At 42.1% G+C, this 24,059-nt stretch overlaps 1 protein-coding gene across 2 annotated transcripts in view; it reads left to right on the top strand.

The window, feature by feature from the left end:
- GNAO1 (G protein subunit alpha o1) overlaps positions 1-24,059 on the top strand; it is a 155,828-nt gene that overhangs the window by 125,702 nt on the left and 6,067 nt on the right. The window contains exons 7-8 of one of the 2 annotated variants that reach the window (XM_078868591.1): positions 7,330-7,483; positions 10,536-12,312. The exons of the other annotated variant lie outside the window; for it this stretch is intronic. Coding sequence (XP_078724717.1) covers positions 7,330-7,483; positions 10,536-10,723 — 342 coding nt within the window. The 3' untranslated portion in view covers positions 10,724-12,312. Of the gene's footprint in view, positions 1-7,329; positions 7,484-10,535; positions 12,313-24,059 lie in introns of those variants that run through there. 2 annotated transcript variants of the gene reach the window in all.

Genomic DNA, 24,059 nt, shown 5'->3' with positions numbered 1-24,059 from the left:
CGTTAGCATGCAGGTAGCGTTAATGTTAACATGCATTTATAATATAATTTAGATTTATAAAGCGTATAAATGCGACCGCATCTCAAGACGATGTGTGCATCTATATATCATTATGCTAAATGCAAGTTTTAATCAGCGACTGTGGCTTATCCACAGCTGTCTTAGAGCTGTTAACGGTGATGAGTGCCTCACAATGATTGATGGCGCGTGCAGACACTTTGACCTTTGATGTGAATGTTATAAATTTCTCATCAATATGTCATTAGGTTTTTCTTTTCCCACAAAGCACGGAGGAAAACAAATGAATTAATCAAGAATTAACTTCTTCATGGACGTGAAGTTAGAGTTCAGTTTCAAGAGCAGAACTTAACAATAATAACAAATAGTTATAATAAGCACATGCCGTTCTTTTGCGAATGAAAGTCTGCGCTAACGAGCAGGTGTGAGTGCAAATAATGAAACGCATACACGAGGCAGCTCTCTTCGTGTGCGGTGTTTGCTGGACGCATTAGGACATTTTTCACAACATTCACTGCCAGGATCTGATGCAAATTTACACGTGGATAATAGTTTTTTCCTTTCGTTTCATTGTATCACTGTTGTGTTGGTGTGGAATCCACAAAAATCTGTCCAGTCATCTTTCGTTGTTCCATAGCAAGGAATGATTCCTCGTTCATTGGCACATCAAGTTAATGATTTAGCTTTACAGCTTTTTTCGTTGTTGAGAAAACAGATTGCAATATGCCAGGTCGGGATAACCAAACACCCACGTCAAAGTTTAGGCTGAACTAACACACGTCTCGTGCTTTCGTCAAGAGATTAAATGAAAATTTCACATTTTTCCTATGACATTCCATCCAGAGGACCGGCCACTTTGAACTGACCCTACAAAGTGATCTTCCTTCAATTTATGTCCAGAGGGAGGGATGATGGGCCGAGTCAACCCCCAAGCAGGGTTTGAACTCTCCACGTTGCCACTGTCGAGCGGATCGCTCGACTGCTGAGCCACTTGGGGGGGAGGGACCACGGCAAATCTGCCCTCAAGAACAGCATAAGGAGAGTGAAATTGGTCAAGGAATCATGGCCAATGACACTTTTAACACCACTGCTAGAAAGTGCCGGTTTTATTTTTATATGTGAGCTGTTAAAACCAGTAACCGAATCCTTTTTTTGGGGGGGGGAGTGTTTTCATTCCAGAGCAGAAATTATTCAGTTAGTAGGTTTTTCCCTTTTTTTCTGGCAACAAAACAGGTGTTAAGATGTTAAAACACCAAACTGAAACCTTTTACAAGGAATCATGTCTGCATTAACCACAATGCTTGTGGTCAGAATGCTGTACGCCTTTTGGCGTCCTCTGGTCCAACACCGTTTGAGACAAGGCTCAAAAGAAAGCTGTCTCTGGTGTGGACCAATCAGGTTCTAGGACAATGCATATATTATCAGTGTGTTTTTTTTGCATTAACGGCGGCCGTTAAAAACCCCGTGATGACATTCAAAAGGTTAGGCCATGCCGGCATCACGGTTAAAATATGCCACATTTAAAGTATTACAAATTACTAAAATTGGGATCAAAAGCCCTCACTTTACAACAGCTGTTCAGCTGCAATGGCATCAATGCAGCTGAAGGTCTGAATTACTCCCAAGTTCTTCAACAAAAGTTGTGAAAACATACATTTCCTGGCGTAATTTTGCAAGAATAAAAATATTTAATTAGCATGTATTTATTCAGTTATTTATATTCACATGTAAAATTTATAAAAAGATAGCTTATGTAGTATAGTGTTTTCTATTTGCTTGTGCAAACGTTAGGTGCACTGGAGCACATTTAGGGACCCTGGGATAATCTCCCCCACCCCACCCATCCACTCAGTCCATCAGCTCGGCGAGTTCACGTTGTTGGACCAATTTTGGCCTTGACACCAATACAGGCCGCGAAACACGGTTCGGAATCAAACTTGCGTCGACTTGGCTGGTTGTTGTTAACGTTTTTCGGTGAGGATCGCAAGCATCTTCTGCGCGCAATGCGTAGCGTGGCAGGCTGCCGGCGATTTCACTTCAAGCTTTGTCAACATTAAATGCACTTGGTATTGGCTGCGATCCCAGCATCCACGATTGTGGCCGAAGCATCCAGTGGCACTTTTTTTTATGCGTCCGTCCCAAGAAAAGGAAAAAAATTGCCTCCCTCGATCGAGCTCACATGAAGTGCAGGCCCACCTACCTACCTCGCACTTGAAACGATAACTTCATTATTTGTTTATGATTGGGCAAGCGACTGCAAGCTGTTCAGTGGCCTGGGGAACACATTTGAGGGAGAGCGGCAGGCTTGTGTTGTTCAAGAAGCTGGTAGAAGTGAGTTGCGCAACTCACTGCAGGTGATATCACCAAAACTGTAGACTCGCCAGTAAGTTGTCTGCAATAGGTTGCTTTGCCAGAGGTGGGCAAGCTCGTATTGCTGCACGCGTGGTTGTAGCTTGAATGGCAGCGTTCACACAACGCCACAAAACCCCAACAGAGGCATGCGTAATGAAACATTCAAAGTTAGGTTTTCCGTTTAATTTCCTACATCGATCACAATTATTTGACAATAGTGGCATAGACTGCTGTGACCTTGTCTGCACTTTGCCATGAATATGACATATTTATATGGACATTGGCATTTTTTTTTGGGCTGCAGGTGTAATGTTTATTTAACTACGCAGTACCCGCAATGCCGTAGCTTACGTACAACCAGCCAGTACCGCATTTGTTTTCGTGAATATTCTTAAGCAAGGATATTAGGGTCTATATTTGTTCATTTGTTTATAGCAATGTCTCCACGGGGTCATGCTTGTTGGGTTATATGCGGCTGATTCTGCATGGAGACCCTGATGCCAAGCAACGTACCTTTTGTAGAGAGAGCCGTGTGTGTGGTGACAGGAGGCACCCACACACAGTGGCTCACTCTTTCAAATATTAATTCAGCACCTTGTGCGGTATCTTAACGAAATAGACTGATGTGAAACTGACAACATATGGAAAATGACTATGCCGTCATCTGGCACATGCTGTGCCACATTCGTGAATAATTTGAACCTCAAAACCAGTGTGTGGATTTGAAAATGCAAGAGAGATGCAAATCCTGGCACATACCCCACAGTTTCTCATAGGCAGGTATTTTGCTTTTGTTCAGTCATGAAGGCAGCACACATTTGGGCCACTGGTATCTCTGATATGGAAGAAATTTAACACGTAGTTTTTTTTTATGCTTGCAAAATTGTGCATGCACGTTGGGTTAAATGTACGGTAATAGCAGCAATAGCATGCCGAGTGCCCTGATACGGCAATATATTTAGACCAATTTTGTTTTTGAATTGTCAGCTTTTTCATATAAGCAGCACACAGATGCTATATATACATACATTATCCGTGTAGCCACCCTTCTTTCCATACACTGTGAAAACACTGAATGCATATGTGCGCATAATTTACATGTAATATATAGTTTTTGAATGGAATGCTTCACTTTCTGAAAACGAATGCTACGATTTTAATAAAACACCAGCCACCGTTGCATTGCGGGTAAAACAACCAAAAGAAAAAAAACATCTCGCAAGCTCACGAGATGGCACGTGGTGCTCACAAGCAGCCCGATTCGCCCCTCCAACTCGGAGAGGGCGAGTTAAAGTGCATGGACACGGCGCGAGGCAGTCGACACTTAAACGTGCGTGCAGCAGTAACCCCCCACCCCCAACACCAATCAGGTACCGGACGTAAGTCAAGCGTGACCCATCAGCTGGTTGGTTTTTTGACGTGGTGCAAAACACACCGGCGTCATGGTTAGCATCGTGCGAGCGATTTTGCATGTACCTTGCCGGGCCGCTTTCCTTCCCCTCTTACCTGCAGCATCCCTGCGGAAAACCCATCGAGCATGACTCATGGGCGGACCGGCCTACCCATTTCAACATGCCTCATACAGCCACTGGACCTCGTGGTCCCGGTGTTGTTGTGCATCGAGTCAGCGCTGGCATGGTCGTCCCATGACTCCCCTTTTGTAGCGAGGATGATCTGAGCATTGTTTTGTCTTTCGTTTGTTTGGTTGGTTTTCTGTTTCCCTCTGTGTTTGAATGCAATTCCTTTCCACATGGTATTACGGATGCATGCAAGGCGTTTGCTGTTACGGTTCGTTGTGTCCTATCCAAAGTGTCCGTGCGGCCCTCAACCTAAGACCCGATGCGAGTCACCGTCCCCCGACAGGGAAGCGTCAATTGCAGCGGATTTTCTTGTTGAGTGGTCGTCACTCAAGTCCGCAAAGAACTACAATTTTTAATAACGGTGGCTCGTTTGAACATTGCGAATGAACTTTGGATAAACTGCGTCTAACCGTAATTCAGCACAAGAAAAAACTTTCCTCCTACATTATATATATACGTACGATGTATATATATATGGTTATGCATATGATAACAACGTGGATGGCTGAAGGAGCTCTGGCAGAGGAACGAGGATCACTACTCTAGCGGGTGCACGATGACAAAATTGGCGACATTCACAATAAAGGAAGGAGCTCCCCATGAACAAACTACTGGTTCCTCAGAACAATAACATTGTGGATCTAACTGGTGGGGGTACCAGTGATGCACTGGTAAGCGCACCGCGCTATGAATCCATCGACCCGAGTTTGATTCCCGGCCACGGCTAACATCAGTGGCGAGTGATATCTGAGCCTGGATCCCGTCACCCGCTTGCTTACCAGGCCACACCGGCCAGTGTGGTGAAGTACGCTTCAACGACTACCACGACTGATGCGGTGCAGTGACCAAAATGTTAGAAATGACGCAAATATCACATTCGTAACAGGGTTCGTCAGAATGTGATGACAACAGAGAAGAGATCGGACGTGGTTAGGACTAAACAAGGCCGTAATTATAATATATATTGGGGGGACACATCCCCCCCCCCAATATTCAAATATGCTCAAAATGTCCCCCCCAATATATTGCTATAAAATTAATTTCTGTTTATATGATTGTGGTTATGGTTGTACTTTATTAATCCCTAATCTCTGCCATTACATACAAAGACACAAGAAAAGTAAAAAAAACAGAGCAATGTAATACAATACACTATTCGACATTATTGTAAATCATAAATAAATAAAAAGTCCACCCTATATATATTTTAGGCAGGAAATTCTTTCAAATTGAGATTTTTTTTTCTGGGGGGGGGGGGACCCCCAGACCCCCTGGAAGATTTGGTCCCCCCAAATGTTGACTCCATGGCTACGGCCTTGGAACTAACACCCTAGAAACACGTTCCTTCAAAGTTGGCAGGTAGGAACTTGGTTAAACAGCGCATTCGTGCGATCCGTGTCACTTGGCGCAAGATGCGTGACACAAATCGATGGCGTGGCTATGCACGACAGACAGACAAATAATCCCTGGTCGGCAGTGTGGAACTGTTGTTCCTACCTGTATTAACATCCCCCGTGTTAATGCAGCTGCGGTATTGTGAATTGTCGTAGTTCTATCACCGTGCTTTGCCTGGCAGGACCTATATAAAGGATAACACCTTTAGTGCATTCAAAGTGATATCCTTCCTTTCCTCACTCTGCCAAGCTCCATTTAGCCACCTGAACATACATTTACCGTACCTGGGTTTGCATGTATTTTTTGTAAATTTAGCATTATTGTAAACGCAGATGAACTGTTTTATTATGATGACATGAATTCTATTATACAGGATGATCCAATTATAGGTACCCCACTGATTTTTTTTAATGGCCCTCTTACTTTCTTGACAGCGACGGCTCCATATCTCACAGGAGTGTGGAGTGGGGGGTGTTAAAATATTAAATGAATGTGTTGAGATTGGTGGGAGACATGTAGAGGCTTTTAAAATAAAAGATAGTTTTCTCTATAAGGTCTCATTATATTAGTGCAGTATCTCATGATGGATCACCCTGTGTACATTTGCAGCATGATATGTGTACACACTGCAATAAGGTGTATGTATACAATTGCGTGCATATATAAGGGAGTGGTCAAGATGGGCTGAAATTGAGCGGGGAGTGGTGGCACGGTGGTTAGCGCAATGCGCCATTAATCCCGCTAGATATGAGTGCTATTTTTTGGCCACGACTAACATCAGTGACGAGTGATGTGTGCATCTATCCTGGGCTCGCCAACCCACACTGACTGGTGTGGTGAAGTATGGTTAAAACACCCCCTTAATGACCAACACGCCTTGGGGTCTTCCATGTAGCAGAGGATTGAGATCGATAAAAAATATAATTTATATTTACTCATATGTCTGACGAAGCTAATCCTTCGCTCTTTATCTTCAAATCGTGTTACAATATTACAATTAGAATAGGAACATTGCTGTTAGAAATTTGAACAGTTTATTCAATGTCAGCAATGAATGCAAATACTGTAAATATTAAATTTGTATATATCTTGACCACCCCTAATATATTCATGAATACACGCATGCATACACACTGCATGAATGCGCCTAAACAAACTCATTTTACCCTTGTGACTTTCCATTACAGTAAAATATGACTTCTCGAAAAGAACTAAAAAGAAAAAAACTAATTAAGTACAGGGTGTCAATAAAGGTATCATCCAATCTTAAATAATACCAATTATACAACAGTTTGAGTTCTGTTCATGGACACACTGTCGTGTGAAGATTCTATCACGTACATTATAACCAACTAAACCACCACACATCTGTATGCATGTTGAACTTCTTTCGCACCATACATAGCCAACCGTACTAATCGGAGGTGCGGGGGAAGACAACAAACTAAACACAAAATGCAATGAGTTTTCAATGTCAATGATTTTACATTGCATAACCTTCAGTGGCTTCCTAATATCTGAAGAGCGTTCCAGACGGCATTCACCAATATCTCGGCTCTGATGGTTCCGAACACTTCTATCTTGCGCATCTGAAGATCACTCCAGCCTTTCGTGTTTAATTAGGATTATTGGTTGGATTTTGGCAAACACCTTATCTTTCACGTAATCCCCAAAGATTCAACCACGAAGTTCAAACAGCTGCTCATAATAATTCTTTAAACGATGGATGACACCTCGAAGGATACCCTGTACGTTCCTATCGCTAGCAATTAACTCGGCTATCAAACCCTCCTCGTTGTGCGGATTTGCACATCAAACGTGAGCACACTCGACCGCGCCATACTCCTGTTCCGTGGGGTTTTTTTGTTGTTTTGTTTTGTTCCCTTCTCCCCCTACCCGACCCCACTCGCTCCCGAGGCTGATTGAGCCAGACTTGAGTTGACCCAAGACCTCTCAAAGGGAACGCCTTTTTTGTCTCTTGCAGAACCGAATGCATGAGTCTCTCAAACTCTTTGACAGTATCTGTAACAACAAATGGTTTACCGACACGTCCATCATCCTCTTCCTCAACAAGAAGGACATCTTTGAGGACAAGATTTCCACCTCTCCACTCAACATTTGCTTTCCCGACTATATTGGTACGTCTACAGCGGCCTCCCTTAACTTACTCAAGGAAATGAAATCTACAAATAAATGTATCGCCTTTCCATCATTCAGATATCAATTTGAAACCACTGTAGCAAGTCCCTTTCGGGAACGTAGATCTAAGGAATATTTGCAAAGAACAAAATCAGTCTGTAAAAAAAACTATTGGGTGCAAACAATAATTATTGGGCTTCTTAGTTCTATCCAGGGAAGCCTCAACTGGGCCTCGATACATTTTCAGAACGGCAATGCGGGGGGTTGAGCAGCGGATTAATTTCTTGAGTATTTTTCCCCCCATAAATGAAACCATCCAATTACTGTGCTTACGGAGCAAGAGTGAGAGTGTTAGGCGCAAACCTTTCCATGTCAACCCTGCTTGGAGGGTTGAGCTAATGCACTTTAAAAGACGGCAATTTTGTATTTGGCCGTTACATTCTGGCCATGGGCGAGATTATCAGAGAGCCCCCCCGTATCTCATGCAAGACAGTTCTGCAACACTGCGTTGTAGATGGCTGTGCGTGTTTACCCTGTGGGTTGGTTAAGGGAAAATACCGGCACTTTTATATTTTTCTTGTCAATGGGATTGTGTTCCGTGCCAGTCCTGGGTGCAGCTCTTAGCTTGTGATTGACAATCTGCTTACTGATGCCCTTTTGCCATCTGACCTACCCAATTGGCTCACAAAGCATGTTTTGGCCTCGTGTTGTCGTGCATATATGTTGAGGAATTTTAAGTTTTGTTTGCGCATGTTCAACACAAATCATCTACATGAACAAACGTGCGATATTATTATTACTTCTACGATATTTATATTTAATGCGAGAGTGATTTCTTAATTTAAAATATAACACATTTTCATAATTTACATTTCTAAAGAATACATTAATGTTTTAAGAGTCGAGGAATAATGTGTTTAAAATGTTTGTGATTTGTAATTTTTGTGCTTTGAAGCATACAAAATTAAATCTCGACTTAAAGCTTTCGTGACTCGAGGAATACATATTCTATGGGTCTTTCGGTAAAGCCACGTAGATAGAAAAATATTAAAAATATCATGACGTTTCGATCACAACACAAGCAATAGTCTTTTTTTTTTCAACGGTCGGAATGTCTCACTAGCACATTGAACGTTGGGGTGGTTCTCTTACATTGACATGCTAATCTCTCACAATACAATGGCCACCTCCACAGCCTCAGGTTTCCTCTCTGATCTTACATTTACATGCAAATACCATCTCTAGCCCCGCCCACTTACCCTTGGGCTACACACAATACGATGGCCACCTCCACAGCTTTGGTGGCGCCCTACAGGCTAATCTCTCACAATACAAAGGCCACTGCCCCAGCCTCTGTTGTTGGACCATCTCTAACTCCACCCACCTACCTTGATGTACCCATCTCAGGCCTATATAAGACCTTGTCTCAGCAGCTTTTTCTCTCTCTCTCTCACCTGAAGACGATTGTTTGTGTTGCGATCGAAACGTCGTGATATTTTTATAATTTTTCCATCTACGTGGCTTTACCGAAAGACCCATAGAATACATACATACAAACTTACTTGTTTAAAAGGGATTTAACGCATCTTATTGTACAATTTCACAGCAGAATCATTGTATATGTAAGCCACCACATATCTCTAAGCTGCCTGTTTTTTATTCACATTATAATCAAAACAATGTGCTGTTTTCATGATGCTCTTAAGCTCTCAAGCTAGAGGATAAATTTAAATAAAAATATTAAATACCCTTACATAGCTTTGGGAATAAAACACTTTAATGGATATCACTTGCGTTCTTGTTAAACGTTATAATTTCCATGTCATGCAACCCCGGCTGCTTGCCGTGCGATGAGGGTGGTGGTCAATCGTAACTTGATTTTCATCTTCTTGGTTCTTTCGGTAAAGTCACGTAGAAGGGAAGTAATAAAATAATAAAAATAAAACATAATAAAATAATTCTCACGACGTTTTGGCTACAACGCAAGCAGCCGTCTTCAGGTAAAGAATGAGACACTGCCAAGCTAGGAGCTTAGGTGAAGAATGAGTGTCTCATTCTTCACCTGAAGACGGCTGCTTGCGTTGTAGCCGAAACATCGTGAGAATTATTTTATTATGTTTAATTTTTATTATTTTATTACTTCCCTTCTATGTGACTTTGCCGAAAGAACCAAGAAGATGAATCCCTGCAGTCACGAAAGCTTTAAATCGAAATTTGATTTTCATCATCAGTCAACTCTGCTTTAAAGGGGGACGCTCATTCTATTCTTCTGCTCTCTCAGTCTGAAGCTACCGACATCCTACCAGGCCATCGGCACTGCCGACTCCCTCCTCCTGTTTACATCCAGACTCCGCAATGTCTTCCTCTCTTCTACCTAACAGCCAATTCCTGACATGCTACAATTGTACACTACAGCAGTGTGTGTTTCTCCAACACACGCTGCAACCAATCCCTCTGCTTAACTTCAGAGCATCGTGGCCTTGTCGTGCATTTCCCCCCATCACATGAGCATCCCTTTCTCCGAAAACCAAATAAAACGTCTTGAAACGCTTCATGAATCCGTATCACAATGTACAATTTTTGCTCTCGCCTACGCCAATGGAAGCTGTGACCAAATTACCCAGCAATGCACCCGATCCCATCAGGCCTCGTACGCTAAGCGGGTTTGAGCCTGGATAGTGCCTCGGATGGGCCACCGCAGTGCGCAAAATAAGAGTTGGCTTTGTGGGCAGCAGAGTGCAGTGCAGCAAAAATCCAATGCTGTTCTATTACCCTCCTCCTCCCACACCAACCAACACCACACAGCATGGGAGATTATGGCCAGGCAACCCTCACGACTTTCAAAGCATGCGAGGGGGGGGTCACTCTTCTGTCGATTGACAAAACTCTCCGTACATGTCTATGATAGTGGGAAGCATTTCTTGCTATTTTACAGACAACGACGACGAAAACGACCACGACGACGATGAATCGTAGGCCAATTTCGCCGACACGTGCTACGATGTGGATCGGCGTTTCTGCAGTTAACCCTTTTGCCTCTGCTCCGCGCAGGAGCTAACGAGTTTGTAGAAGCCGCCGCCTACATCCAGGCCCAGTACGAGAGCAAGAACAAGTCGAGCAACAAGGAGATCTACTGCCACATGACGTGCGCCACCGACACCAACAACATCCAGTTTGTCTTCGACGCCGTCACCGACGTGATCATTGCAAACAACCTGCGCGGTTGTGGACTTTACTAGAGCCGCCATTCGTCCGCGCGTCCCAATGGCCGGCTCGGCAATGCGATCCCGAGCGCAGGTTGCCGGTCGAGATTGTATCAGCGTCGGTATTGCTACCGCGATTTATTTTAATCTTAGGTTTTTTTTTTGTTCGTGTAGCTGCTGTTGTTTTCATCACCGCCGTTGTTCTTGTGCATCATCGTCGTCGTTGTTGTTGTGCCGTCGCTGCCATTGCGTTGTTAGGCAGCCGGCGGAGGCTGTGGGTCTGCGTCGGCGCGTCCCGTGGTTACTGCTGTTTTAGCTGGTGCATGCAAAGCGACGCGGCAGCGATGAGTTGTGGTTCCGCCCATAGGTATTTTACCCCCGTAACGTTTGGCACCGTTCAGTGCATTTAGGTGACGGTAACCGCTTAAGCACTTCCCAGTTTGTCGTAGCTGTCTCTGTTTTAGACTCCCGAGTCTTGGAAATGTGCCCCTATGAACGGCTTAAAGAAAGCAGCGGGGGGCATGTGGAGGTAGAGATGGAAACAGGTCTACCTTCATGTCTTCCTGTGGTTCCCATCAGTTTTGCGCAGCATGTAAAGAATCCATGCCCCAAGATAGCAGCTCGTATCAGAATACATTTTGACAAACGTGTGCAACCCTATAGGTTCAAGCATTGACTGCAGTGTTGATTTGAATTCTTACGAGAGGCTACTCGGCCTGTGTGAAGAATGTATTGAGTATCAGTTTTCTGGATTCACACACAAGATTCCTACAGATCCAACCATTTCCCCTTTGCACAGTGATGACATCTCTTCACCTACACTGCTGCTCAAAACCATCATGCCATCAACCGCCGAGATCCTTGCACCCTTCCTCCCACCCCCTACTTGGATACTGATGAGCATCTTCATGCACGAATGCCCCGTGTCCCAACAACCGAGAGTATAACTTCATGCTATAACAGCCCCCCCCCCCCCTAATTGTTAAAGTCTTCAGTAAATGAGTGGGCCTGAAGCATGGTGGTGTTTGCCAGAGATACGATTCATAGACGGTGTTTAGGTCAGGCCAAGTAATACGAATCTGGGCAAATTTGTGTCCACCAGACCCCCCCCTGCCACCTGGTTAAGAAGATGTGATGTTTCAGAAACATGTTTGCAGAAACACCACGTAAATGATGGGGTGGTTGTGTGTAATATATTCCATATTATGATTATTATATATTTTCCCCTTAAGCTCTAGGCAGGGCTTTTGAAATGTGAACAATGCCTCTGATTAGTGAATTTGTCTCGAGAGAATTTCTCATCTCTGATGGAGGGGGGGGGCATCCGCACATTTAGATTTAGATACAGGGTTTCTGATGGAGCTTTAGACCAAGATAAACGCACTACACTGAATATTTTGACACAAGTACCCAGCTGTGAAGCAAGTTCATGTCCGTGCTTTGGCTTCTTAAAACTGTGCCGTCGCTTCATTTATTGTTTCGTGCCTCTGTAATAAATATTTTAGGATATTCACAGAAAATTAATTTGTGTCTTTATCATTTTATTTATTTTTCCCCTCCCAAGAGCCCCACATTTCTCAGGACACAATATACTGTTTGGTAACTAAAATGTTTATGTATTGTGATTTGCAACACACATTTCTTTGTTTGTCATAGGAATTAAAAAAGGAGTAAAAACTCAAGTTAACTTTCAAATGTATGTTTTATGTGTCCTGGAAAGTACTGCTCTGCCAAACACACTCATTGGGACAATTTTTTTGCAAGTTTGCTGCATTCATCATTTTTTAACAGGGTTTTGATTGTGGGTTGTACCTTGACGTCCAGACATCATTGTGAACTTTAAATCTGTGATTAGAACCTCGCTTGAAAACACTCCGCTGTACCATGGAGTTGCACCTAGAATTATCCCACAGAATGCAATAACTTTGAAGGCCGCGGAAGCCTTTGAAAGTCATTTATTGTTGGCACGCAATAGCCATCTGCGTGGACGGCAATGTCCATTGTCACCCTGTCATTACAGCCAGGTCTGTCATTTTACTCCTGAACGATTTCATATATGAATCATCAGCTTTCGTGTACTGGTGAGTGTCTTTTCAAGTCACCCCAATATAAACAAAGCTTCGTTTCAGTAATATGCGCTCCACGGTGGAAAGATGTTAACTGCCTCGCCTGGTTTACAGGAGGTTGTGGGTTCGATCCCAACGCTGACGCCTGCTGCTGTATATTTGGACCTTGCATGTTCTCTTCGAGGTCACTTGAATATTTCTCTGGGTACTCTGGTTTTTCCCTCCACATTTAGAAAAATGCATTTAGAGTATTTGGTTGCTATACATTTACGCATGACAAGCCACTATGTGGAGCTATCATTTGTGGCCAGGTGGCTTCTCATAAAGAGCTATATAGCTCAGTGGACCTTAGCTGGTAAAATAAAATTCGTTTTGTTTTAGTTTAATATATCTCCACCAGTGCAGTCGTCTGTTCTGTTATTAGTGCATCCTTCTGCTTGGTCGGCTGCACACTTGCATGAAGCTCTCTTGGGTTGGATTCTCAATGGAGTTGTGAGCCGACCACCGGCAAATTTAAGCTTGCGAGCAGCGCAAACCTCTCTCATATTCTTAGGTTTTTTTCGGTAAAGTCACGTAGGTAAAAAATAAAAATTAATAAAAGTCAAATAAAAATAAAATAAAAAATCACGACGTTTCGAAGGCAACACGATAGCTGTATACAGCTATCATGTTGTGACGGTTCCACCTGAAGACGGAAGCTTGTGTTGCCTCCGAAACGTCGTGATTTTTATTTTATTTTTATTTTACTTTTGTTAATTTTTATTTTTTACCTACGTGACTTTACCGAAAAAGCCTAAGAATATGAATCCTTGCAGTCACGAAAGCTTCAAATCTAAACCTCTCTCAGCTGGAGTTCTTATTACAAGGCTCCAATGGGGATATGGTGTAACTATTGCTTTTGGATCGACCCCCCCCTCCTCTTTGTCATTCTGGAGACAGGGACCAATTGATGAGATTGTTGACGAGTTATTTTTGACTTAGCAAGTTGTTCAGATGATTTAGAGAGCTCTGTTTTAAACAAGCCCCCACCATTAAATTTCACCATCGATCTCTCTCCTCTCTTTGTGTGGTTAATCAGATTTTGTATAAGCTATACAAATGCAGTGGACACTTTTGTCACGCACAAATGTATCCCATGACCAAGCCTTTTCAAACTCATTGAAGGCCTGTGCCAAATTTGGTAGATTTTATTCAGGTGGTTTATTACTTGTTTTAATTCATTCATGTGCATCCACTACACATTGGTCACAATGTAGAGTTGCACAGTGAAATTGCAATACCCTTTGTAGCTATGCCAAGAATATTAATTAAATTATTGTTCGCTCATATTTTATGTAATAGCACTGAGCTGCAGTCTTGCATCCTAAAAGTCCTGTTTGAGTAAAAAAAAATATATATATGAATAAAAAATTCGATAAAAGTTCTTCCCAACAAAAATGGCAAAACCCATAAACCTTTCAGTTTCTTTAATTTAGAGCCTGAAGCCGAACTTGGGATATTTTCAACATCGTAGAGTGAAGCTGTATTTAGTTAGGTCATTGTTTTATTTTTTTACCAATTATTTAGAAGGGTTTTAGAGCAAAAGCAAGTGCAACAAAGAGTGTGCTAGGAAGGACGACAGTTATATTTTGTCAAGTAAGTATACATTTTAGGCCTGGGATTAGGGTTAGTTTTCTGGTTCAGCAAATTTTCTGTGAAAATTACATGTTAAAATTTATTTCAAGCTCTCTCCTAAGCTATTTTGTCTTTGGATTCATTTTTTTATCTATCCAAACTTATATGCAAGGATATAAGAAGTCCCTGAAAGATTTAGTTTCAGCCACAGTTTTACAGGGAAAAGCCTGTCATGCTTTTATCATTTTCATATCGTGTACATCACAAGATTGATTGTTATGGACGTAGCGTGAAAATGCCTTATTGTCACCGTAAAAAATCTTAAAACTATTTTTTACAAATTCTAATTGCTAAGTAAAGTCCCAAAGTCATGCTGCATAATGCTGTACTAAGTTCAGGTGACAAAATTAGCAATGCAGACATATCTCAGGAATAAACAGCACAAGTGGCATTTTTCTTTCAAAGAATTGTGTATTTTAAATGGTTTGCTTTGTTCTCCCAAACTGGTCACATAATCCGCGGAAGTTTTAGTACATCACCCAATTGGTTTACAGTGACGTAATTTGGCGTCTTGTTTTCACGGTATTTTCAAACTATTTTGAAACTATCATTGCCGGAAGAATAAATGGGATGTTATTACAGACAACTGGAACAATTTATTTCAGAAACTGTTTCTACGTTTGTAACATGGCATGACTAAAGGAGCATTGTCATTCATTAATATTTTATAAAAGTTATTTTTTTATTAGAAATAATTTTTGTTCAATAATACTCATCCATTTCAAAAAGGCAGCAATTGGTAATAATGGGTAGATATTCTCAATGCTAAAAACAATTGTTTAACAAATCCTGGATGATCAATGACAAAAGTCTCTCTGATGGCTGTGTCTGGGATCACGATAGTTGTTTTACAGCCTTGAGGTCACAGGCAGTGCCTGTGCAATATTGTGTAACTCGCAGCTATTTTGTTACATAATCGCAGATTTTTTTTGTGTGGACTCTCATGTAGCATCAAGTCAACCAGCACTTGGAATTCAGGCTGCGATAGAGAGGTCATGTTCCCTCCCAGCCAATCAATATACCCTTTTCAATTTTATCTTTTACTTTGTTCGTAGTTTTGATTACCGTGCCTTAATTAGCTGACATTCCAAGTGTACGGTCCGTGAGAGTTTGGTGATCAGCAAAACATGCAGCTGGTAGGTAGTTATCTGTTCATAGGTTAAAGCATAGTGCACTAAACACAGCTGCTCGTGCTGGTGTTGAGACTGGACAACAGCGGACGGAGCTAGCGGGTGTTGTCAGGCTTCTGGCCTGGAACACTTTTCCCACTGCTAAAGGCTATGGCGTGGTGCTTGCTAAATTACCTACACATGTGTACTCGGCTTGGTCTTGAAAATAGCTCGGTGGATACATATCAAGAATGAGTTTTGGATATTGATTTTCCAGGTTAGGATTTTTAAGGACCATTTGAGACCTTATTTTTTCCCATATATTCAGATAATTTACATGATCGAATAATGTAAATGATCCGATCATTATTTGGTGAATTTGCCAGGTCATTATATGGCCTAACCCAAAAATAAATTAATCAGAATATTGGATGTGAAAGCTGCGTGTTAGATTATGCAATGATATAATGTCTTCATGCTCACAAAAGTGACGGCAGCCGATGACACGTGGCACCTTTTGGGTCAGGAAAGTGCAGGACGTGACACAATCTAAGCAATGTCATTTTCTGCAACATCACACTTTCAGGTATATCTGATCATTCGTATCTCAGCCCATTTTTTAAAAATATATTTTTTCGTATTATTAACAACGTTGCGATTTAATACTCTGAAGTACAGGATAGGAGTTGAGGTGGTTAGTTTTTTAGTTTTATTTGTGTAAAAATATCACCAAGAGGAACCTGTGACCCTCACATCTTTGTACCTCTGTCTAAACACACCTTTGAGCATCTTTTCTTTGCACTTTTATTTTACATTGTGACAACTCAAGGGTATTTTTTATTTATTTTAAAGCTTAATTAAACCTGCATAAAATATTTATACCGTAAGTTTCAGCCGTAGGTAAAACGTTAAATGTGCATTTTTTATCTGACATACAATGCGCTATTTTGTCGTGAGCATACAGTTACGTGTTAAATGTGTTAGTTGTACGTTGTATGCTGAGGAATGTGAAACTTATTGGGCTGCATACTTTTAAAAGCCAATAATACAGCGTGTTAATAATTTCTTACATTTTAATCATTCATGTTAAAGAGGCGGCTTCTTGAATATCTATAGCCTTGCTGTTGCGCTGACAGTTGAAAGAAATTGTAAAACATCCTTGGGTTGTAATTGCCAAAATGCTTATCGGACTCAAAATTTAAAATATTGCAGGGCTCCATACTCTTTGGTTCTTTCGGTAAAGTCACGTAGGTATAAAATAAAATAAATCACGACGTTTCGGGCGCAACACAAGCGTCCGTCATCAGGTGGGACAACCTCAGCAAGAAACAATTGCTGAAGTGGGCGAGAGGGCTGCCGTGACAAGAGGCTATATAGGTAAGAGAAGGGGCGAGAGACAGAGAGGGGGTATGGGGTAGGGGGAGGAGAGCACTGCGAGAGCGTTAGGGGACGAGCAGACGTGATGCTGGGGGGCTGGGAGTGGGAGGCTGAGGAAACAGGAGATGCGGAAATGAAGGCAACAACCATAACGCAGTTAAGGTTTTACCTGGTTAATAACATCCTACCAATGATTGCTCAATTTGTATCCATCTTCTCGGTTGAAGTTATGTCTATGTTTATATATCTGGATGGCTTCATGAACAAACCTTTGATAGTAGCCCGAAGGTTTGCAGAGTACCTTGGTCTCGGAAAAAACAATATCATGCGAGCCCACAGCGTTATCGCAATGGTCAGCCACGGCGGAGGTATTGGTTCTGGCGTGTTTCAGATCTGCCTTGTGTTCACGAACACGGTCCGAGACATGTCGCTTCGTTTCCCCAAAGTAACAGCCACCACAGGTGCATCTCAGTTTGTAGACTCCAGGATATTGCATGTCAGGAATAACATCCTTCACAGAATGGATTCGATCACGGATTTTGTGTTCTGTATTGAATCGGATTTGGATCTTGTGTTTGTTTAAGATTTTGGAAATATGTTTGGTAACACCTGCTATGTATGGTAACGTGATGGTTTTGATCGGCATCTCAGGGGGTTGTTTCTTCATTGTAATTCAACTTAATTTTAGTTTTTTGTTTCAATGGAAAATCAATTTCTGGCTGTTTTTCAACCTCTTACAGAAGTGAAGTAAAACTGCAGTGTTCTGTGAGACAATATTTAGTAAAATGACAGATTGTTGATTGTACAATACATTAATTGTCGAGCTATTACCGTGAGGGACTGTACTTTATTTGTGTTGACGTACCTGATTAACACCAATTAAACCCCCATAGGGTGTTGTGCAAAATCGAAATATTTAGAAAAATCGTAATAAAATTCCGTACAACTTTTAAACATGAATGTAAAAAAAATTTGCTGGAGGGCTAAACAAAAATGACGTAATAGTGGATCACTGTGTCAAATATCTTTAAAAAAAAACCCAAAACACGTCAATTGTTTGACTTTACAAAGAGTTTGTTATTGTTCTGCACAATGTCAGTTTAACTGTGCGTTTTGCCTACCGTTTAAAATCAAGCGATTATGGTATGGTAACTCGAGACATATAACCTTGCGTTCGTTACCCAATTCAGCCGTAGCCATACAATGTCACTTAGCTGCTTCTCATAAAAAATCTCAGACGGATGTTCTGCTTATGTGTTTTCCCCCCTCCCTTTTAACATTAGGCGTATTTTATAGATTCAGTCTAAGCAGCCGGCTATGGCCCCTTGCTGTAAGGTCTGGCACGATGGCCATCTATTAAGCATCTCTCTATCTGCTATATGCGTGTCTTTACTTGCCCGGTTTTTTTTTATTGGGAGGCACTTAAAACTGAAATGAAAAACGACTGTGCTCCTCCGGCAAATACTGAATTCGGAACTTGTGCTGCGCTACCCAAAGCGAGTGTTGCCAAGTTCTCTGTTGCTTTCCTGTCTGCATCGGCCGTGCATATGGTTTTCCTTAGAAGTCGGAGGGGCATAATATTCCATGCGAAGGCTCGCAGCCAAAAACGTTACTTGAGTAAAGTCTGCACGTTACAACTTTTCTGCAGAGTTTTAAAACATCATCTATTACTTACCACCCAGGATTCTATAAACACTTCCACCTTATGCCAATGTGAAATAACAGCTCTGATCACGCACAAACCCACATCATATTCTTTTCCAAGACATCTGCCACTATATCAAACCGACTGGGGGAAACTCTGGAACATGAACTCGTACAAAAGGGATGGGAGGTGGGGGTTGCAAAACGTTAGGGGGAGGAGGGGGAAATGATAGGTCAATGTTAAAGGCAAATGTGTAATACCAAACAGAATAACGATGTGATCCGATTTTGTCTGATGCATTCTACTTATCCCTCTGCACATGAGGAAATGCTGCAACACCAATTACGTTATTGCCAATGGTTTTCTAATTGTACCAACATGTTTTCACTTCACTGTAGAAATTCAGAAGGGGGCCCAACACCCCCCCCCCCACCACTACTCGGTATGTAGCTCTATGTAATGCTATGGACCTATGTAGCTCTATGTAATGCTATGTAACTATGTAGCTCAATGTAATGCTATGGACCTATGTAGCTCTATGTAATGCTATGGACCTATGTAGCTCTATGTAATGCTATGTAACTATGTAGCTCTATGTAATGCTATGGAACTATGTAGCTTTATGTAATGCTATGTAACTATGTAGCTCTATGTAATGCTATGTAACTATGTAGCTCTATGTAATGCTATGGACCTATGTAGCTCTATGTAATGCTATGTAACTATGTAGCTTTATGTAATGCTATGGAACTATGTAGCTTTATGTAATGCTATGGAACTATGTAGCTCTATGTAATGCTATGTAACTATGTAGCTCTATGTAATGCTATGGAACTATGTAGCTTTATGTAATGCTATGGAACTATGTAGCTCTATGTAATGCTATGGAACTATGTAGCTCTATGTAATGCTATGGACCTATGTAGCTCTATGTAATGCTATGGAACTATGTAGCTCTATGTAATGCTATGGAACTATGTAGCTCTATGTAATGCTATGGAACTATGTAGCTCTATGTAATGCTATGGAACTATGTAGCTCTATGTAATGCTATGGACCTATGTAGCTCTATGTAATGCTATGGAACTATGTAGCTCTATGTAATGCTATGGAACTATGTAGCTCTATGTAATGCTATGTAACTATGTAGCTCTATGTAATGCTATGGAACTATGTAGCTCTATGTAATGCTATGGACCTATGTAGCTCTATGTAATGCTATGGAACTATGTAGCTCTATGTAATGCTATGGACCTATGTAGCTCTATGTAATGCTATGGAACTATGTAGCTCTATGTAATGCTATGGACCTATGTAGCTCTATGTAATGCTATGGAACTATGTAGCTCTATGTAATGCTATGGAACTATGTAGCTCTATGTAATGCTATGGACCTATGTAGCTCTATGTAATGCTATGGACCTATGTAGCTCTATGTAATGCTATGGAACTATGTAGCTCTATGTAATGCTATGGACCTATGTAGCTCTATGTAATGCTATGGACCTATGTAGCTCTATGTAATGCTATGGACCTATGTAGCTCTATGTAATGCTATGGAACTATGTAGCTCTATGTAATGCTATGGACCTATGTAGCTCTATGTAATGCTATGGACCTATGTAGCTCTATGTAATGCTATGGACCTATGTAGCTCTATGTAATGCTATGGACCTATGTAGCTCTATGTAATGCTATGTACCTATGTAGCTCTATGTAATGCTATGGACCTATGTAGCTCTATGTAATGCTATGGACCTATGTAGCTCTATGTAATGCTATGGACCTATGTAGCTCTATGTAATGCTATGGACCTATGTAGCTCTATGTAATGCTATGGACCTATGTAGCTCTATGTAATGCTATGTAACTATGCAGCTCTATGTAATGCTATGGACCTATGTAGCTCTATGTAATGCTATGGACCTATGTAGCTTTATGTAATGCTATGGACCTATGTAGCTTTATGTAATGCTATGGACCTATGTAGCTCTATGTAATGCTATGGACCTATGTAGCTCTATGTAATGCTATGGACCTATGTAGCTCTATGTAATGCTATGGACCTATGTAGCTTTATGTAATGCTATGTAACTATGTAGCTTTATGTAATGCTATGTACCTATGTAGCTCTATGTAATGCTATGGACCTATGTAGCTCTATGTAACTCTCCAGCTGATAATAGGTTTTCCCCTTTTTTCCGGCAACAAAACAGGTGTTGAGATGTTAAAACACCAAACTGAAACATTTTACAAGGAATCATGTCTGCATTAACCACAATACGTGTGGTCAGAATGCAAACAAAAAAACATACTCTGATAATATTTGCATTGTCTTTGAAACTGATTGGTCCACACAAGAGACAGCTTTCTTTTGAGCCTCGTCTCAAAACGGTGTTAGACCAGAGGACGCCAAAACAGCTCTGTATGTAACGCGATGTAACAGCAGCGTCTTGTAACTGCCGCCACTGCCGCTGCTCTTGGGCCGCGGTCGTTCTTGTAAGAGAGTTGCTCAGCTCAGTGAAGCCTCGCCCAGCTGCGATAACAACGTCCGAGTTCACCAGCCGCCACTGCCGCCACGATGCCACGGGCACGATTGTGAGTGCATTGCCCCGCTGCTTTTCATTCATCATCATCATCATCTTCTTCTTGGTTCTTTCGGTAAAGTCACGTAGAATGGAAATAATAAAATTATAAAAATAAAACATTATAAAATAATTCTCACGACGTTTCTTTATTTTATTATGTTTTATTTTTATTATTTTATTATTTCCATTCTACGTGACTTTACCGAAAGAACCAAGAAGATGAATCCCTGCAGTCACGAAAGCTTTAAATCGAAATCATCATCATCGTTGTCGTCGTGTCAAAGCTGCTCCGAAATTTCGCGTTTTTATTAGAAGTGACATAATTGCGCTTTGTGCTCGATTGCTATTGTTTGTTTGTCATTTGGTGGACAGCGTGCACGCATTTACGACGACCGAGGAGGGGCAGTGCCGAGAGCTGTCGTTTGAGTTGATTTGATCGGCGGTCGACGCACATCGTGTCGATTGCGGTGTGCTCATCGCGCCGTGTACCTGGCACATCCCTGCAAATAATCAAACATTCGTCGGTCTTGCATTGATCCAGGCTGTAAGCCACACGATCATTTATATACCAATGCATTGTGAAAAACGAGTCTATATTTCCCGTATGTTATTTACAATGTGATTAGGATATACAGTACGCAGCGGATGACTAATGTCTCACGATTATAAGGAATGCATGTCAGATATCCTGCTCTGCACGTGTATGAAGATGCCGTTTAAATTCCAATTAGCGCGACTAATCATAATCTTGTGTTCACGAGTAAAAATCTGGATCTTGACACTCAAATCGGACATTCATTCGTGAGTATATAGCTCATGTACCACCGTTATATTGCACACATTGAGATGTGTTACCGTCAAATTATTTAATATTGTTGCTTTTTCATCCTTCCTGAATCCTTCCAAGCTGTATGGATACATTCATAATTGTTTTAATTTTGCCTTGATATCTTCCTCTTAAAAAAGCTTAAGAAGTTGATCACTTGGGCTGTGGAGATGTACGAATGTAGAACTTCTTTCGCACCGTACGTAGCCAATCGTGCTAATCGGAACTGCGGCGGGGGGGGGGGGGACGACAGCAAACTAAACACAAAAAGCAGTTCTAAACAAGTGAGTTTTCAACCAAGATGATTTAAAAGTGCACAGATGCAGGGTTGATGGGGGCAACCAGTTGCGACCTCTTTACAACGTGTTCATGTGTCGGCCTCGCTGCGTCTTCTCACGTGATCTCCTTCCCAAACCTCTGCGTACGTGATCTGAAGAACCACCCGGCTTTTTTTTTATATCACGGTTCCTGAGTATGGCCCTAAAATTCCAAGCGGCTGGCAACAAACAGCACTCTTGAAGGCGTAACAGACGAGTTATTCATTTTGCCCCCCGATTTTAACAAATCATGAGAACTTGGGAAAGCAGACAATGTTAGGCAATTCCAAGGAGGAGGAGGATGAGCGGTGCGAGGAAAGACGCGGTAAGAGTGTTTTGACCTGCAAGCGTGATGGTTGAGCACGGTGCGATTGGGATGAGTTCACACACTCAAGACCGGTAGACCGAGTCCTCAGCATGCAGGGGTGGAGGAATTCAATGAGTGGAACTCATGGGAAGAGTGACCACGGCACACTCGTGGCGATAGAATAGGCTAGCGACGGGCACGCTGGCCGGGCCCAGCTGGACAGCGCGGTGAGCTTTGGGGACTTTGGCTCGAGCCGATTGCTTTGTCTGCGCAGCGGGGCGGACTTTGACCGTCGTTCGGGGCTGGGCCGTCATGGCGGCTCTCCGTGCCGAGCTGAGAGGCCATCACTGCCGTTACCCCGCAGCGCTGGGCTCTTGAAGGGATGGGTGTGGGATGGTGGCGAGCGAGGACCCCCCCCACCCCGCACACACACAGGCTTGGATTGAGAGGTACGAAGCAACACGTGGAGGGAAGAGGCGTTTCTGTGCCTGGCTTTTTGAGTTCAGTGTCATGCTGCAGCCTGAGTTGAATTGAACATTTTTAGTCGCACAATATTGCGTTAAATTCACCGTCGTGGTGTTCGCCTGTTTCGAATTTTAACCGTCGCCGGGATCCGTGGTGCTTAGGCATATACACGTCATTATTAATACAAGACATGTTGCTGATGTGATACTCGTGAAATATTTTTGTTTAAAGGAAATTGCATATTACAGTGGCGGAATTTTTGGCAACCTCTTCGCGGCACGGATGTGTGGATGTGCACGGCCAACATCTTTTGCCGTGGCCTCTGCCGTGCTCTCTCCCAGGGTGTGCTCTCATTTGTGTTTGTGGACCAGAAAGGGGCTTTGGTCAAAACTGTCACGTTGACTGTGCTCTCTTTGGCTTTTGAATAAACGATGTTTATGTTTTGCTCAGAACGGCAAACCTGTTAATGAACTCTCAGCTCTGCATTTGTTGTATGTTCATAATTATGTTTTATCCCACTCTGCCCAGCAATTGACAGGTTTGAAGGTATACATATCACATGTGTTGTTAAGGAAATAATGTTTCTCGCTTAACTCTTGACACATGTTACGTGCGCTGTAAGCGTTCGTGTTTAGTGCGTGTTTTTTAAAGAACACAACAACCAAGCCGACATTTGTGGTGCCAGTTGTATTAAATAGCCACCTCATGATTCACCCCCCCCCCCCATGATCTCCCCCCACCCACACAATTTTGAAGAATTGTTACGAATCAGGGTTGTGAAATAATCCAAGAATCAATTCTTTGGTGTCTCGTTTATATTGTCTGTCTCGTAAGTTCCTTGCGGACCTGATTTGTCTCGTGACATTAGCCCAAGTGTTACACTTGCATATGATTGCATAAGTAGTAAGTAGCTGATTCGCTACACGTGCGTAACGGTTGCAATGATTACGTGATTTTAATCGACGAATGATGACATGCCTAATATTGCCGTGTGCACG

This window comes from Lampetra fluviatilis, chromosome 26 (assembly GCF_964198595.1).
Source record: "Lampetra fluviatilis chromosome 26, kcLamFluv1.1, whole genome shotgun sequence".
In the NCBI taxonomy this organism is placed as follows: Eukaryota; Metazoa; Chordata; class Hyperoartia; order Petromyzontiformes; family Petromyzontidae; genus Lampetra; species Lampetra fluviatilis.
This window is presented reverse-complemented; position numbering and strand designations above follow the sequence as displayed.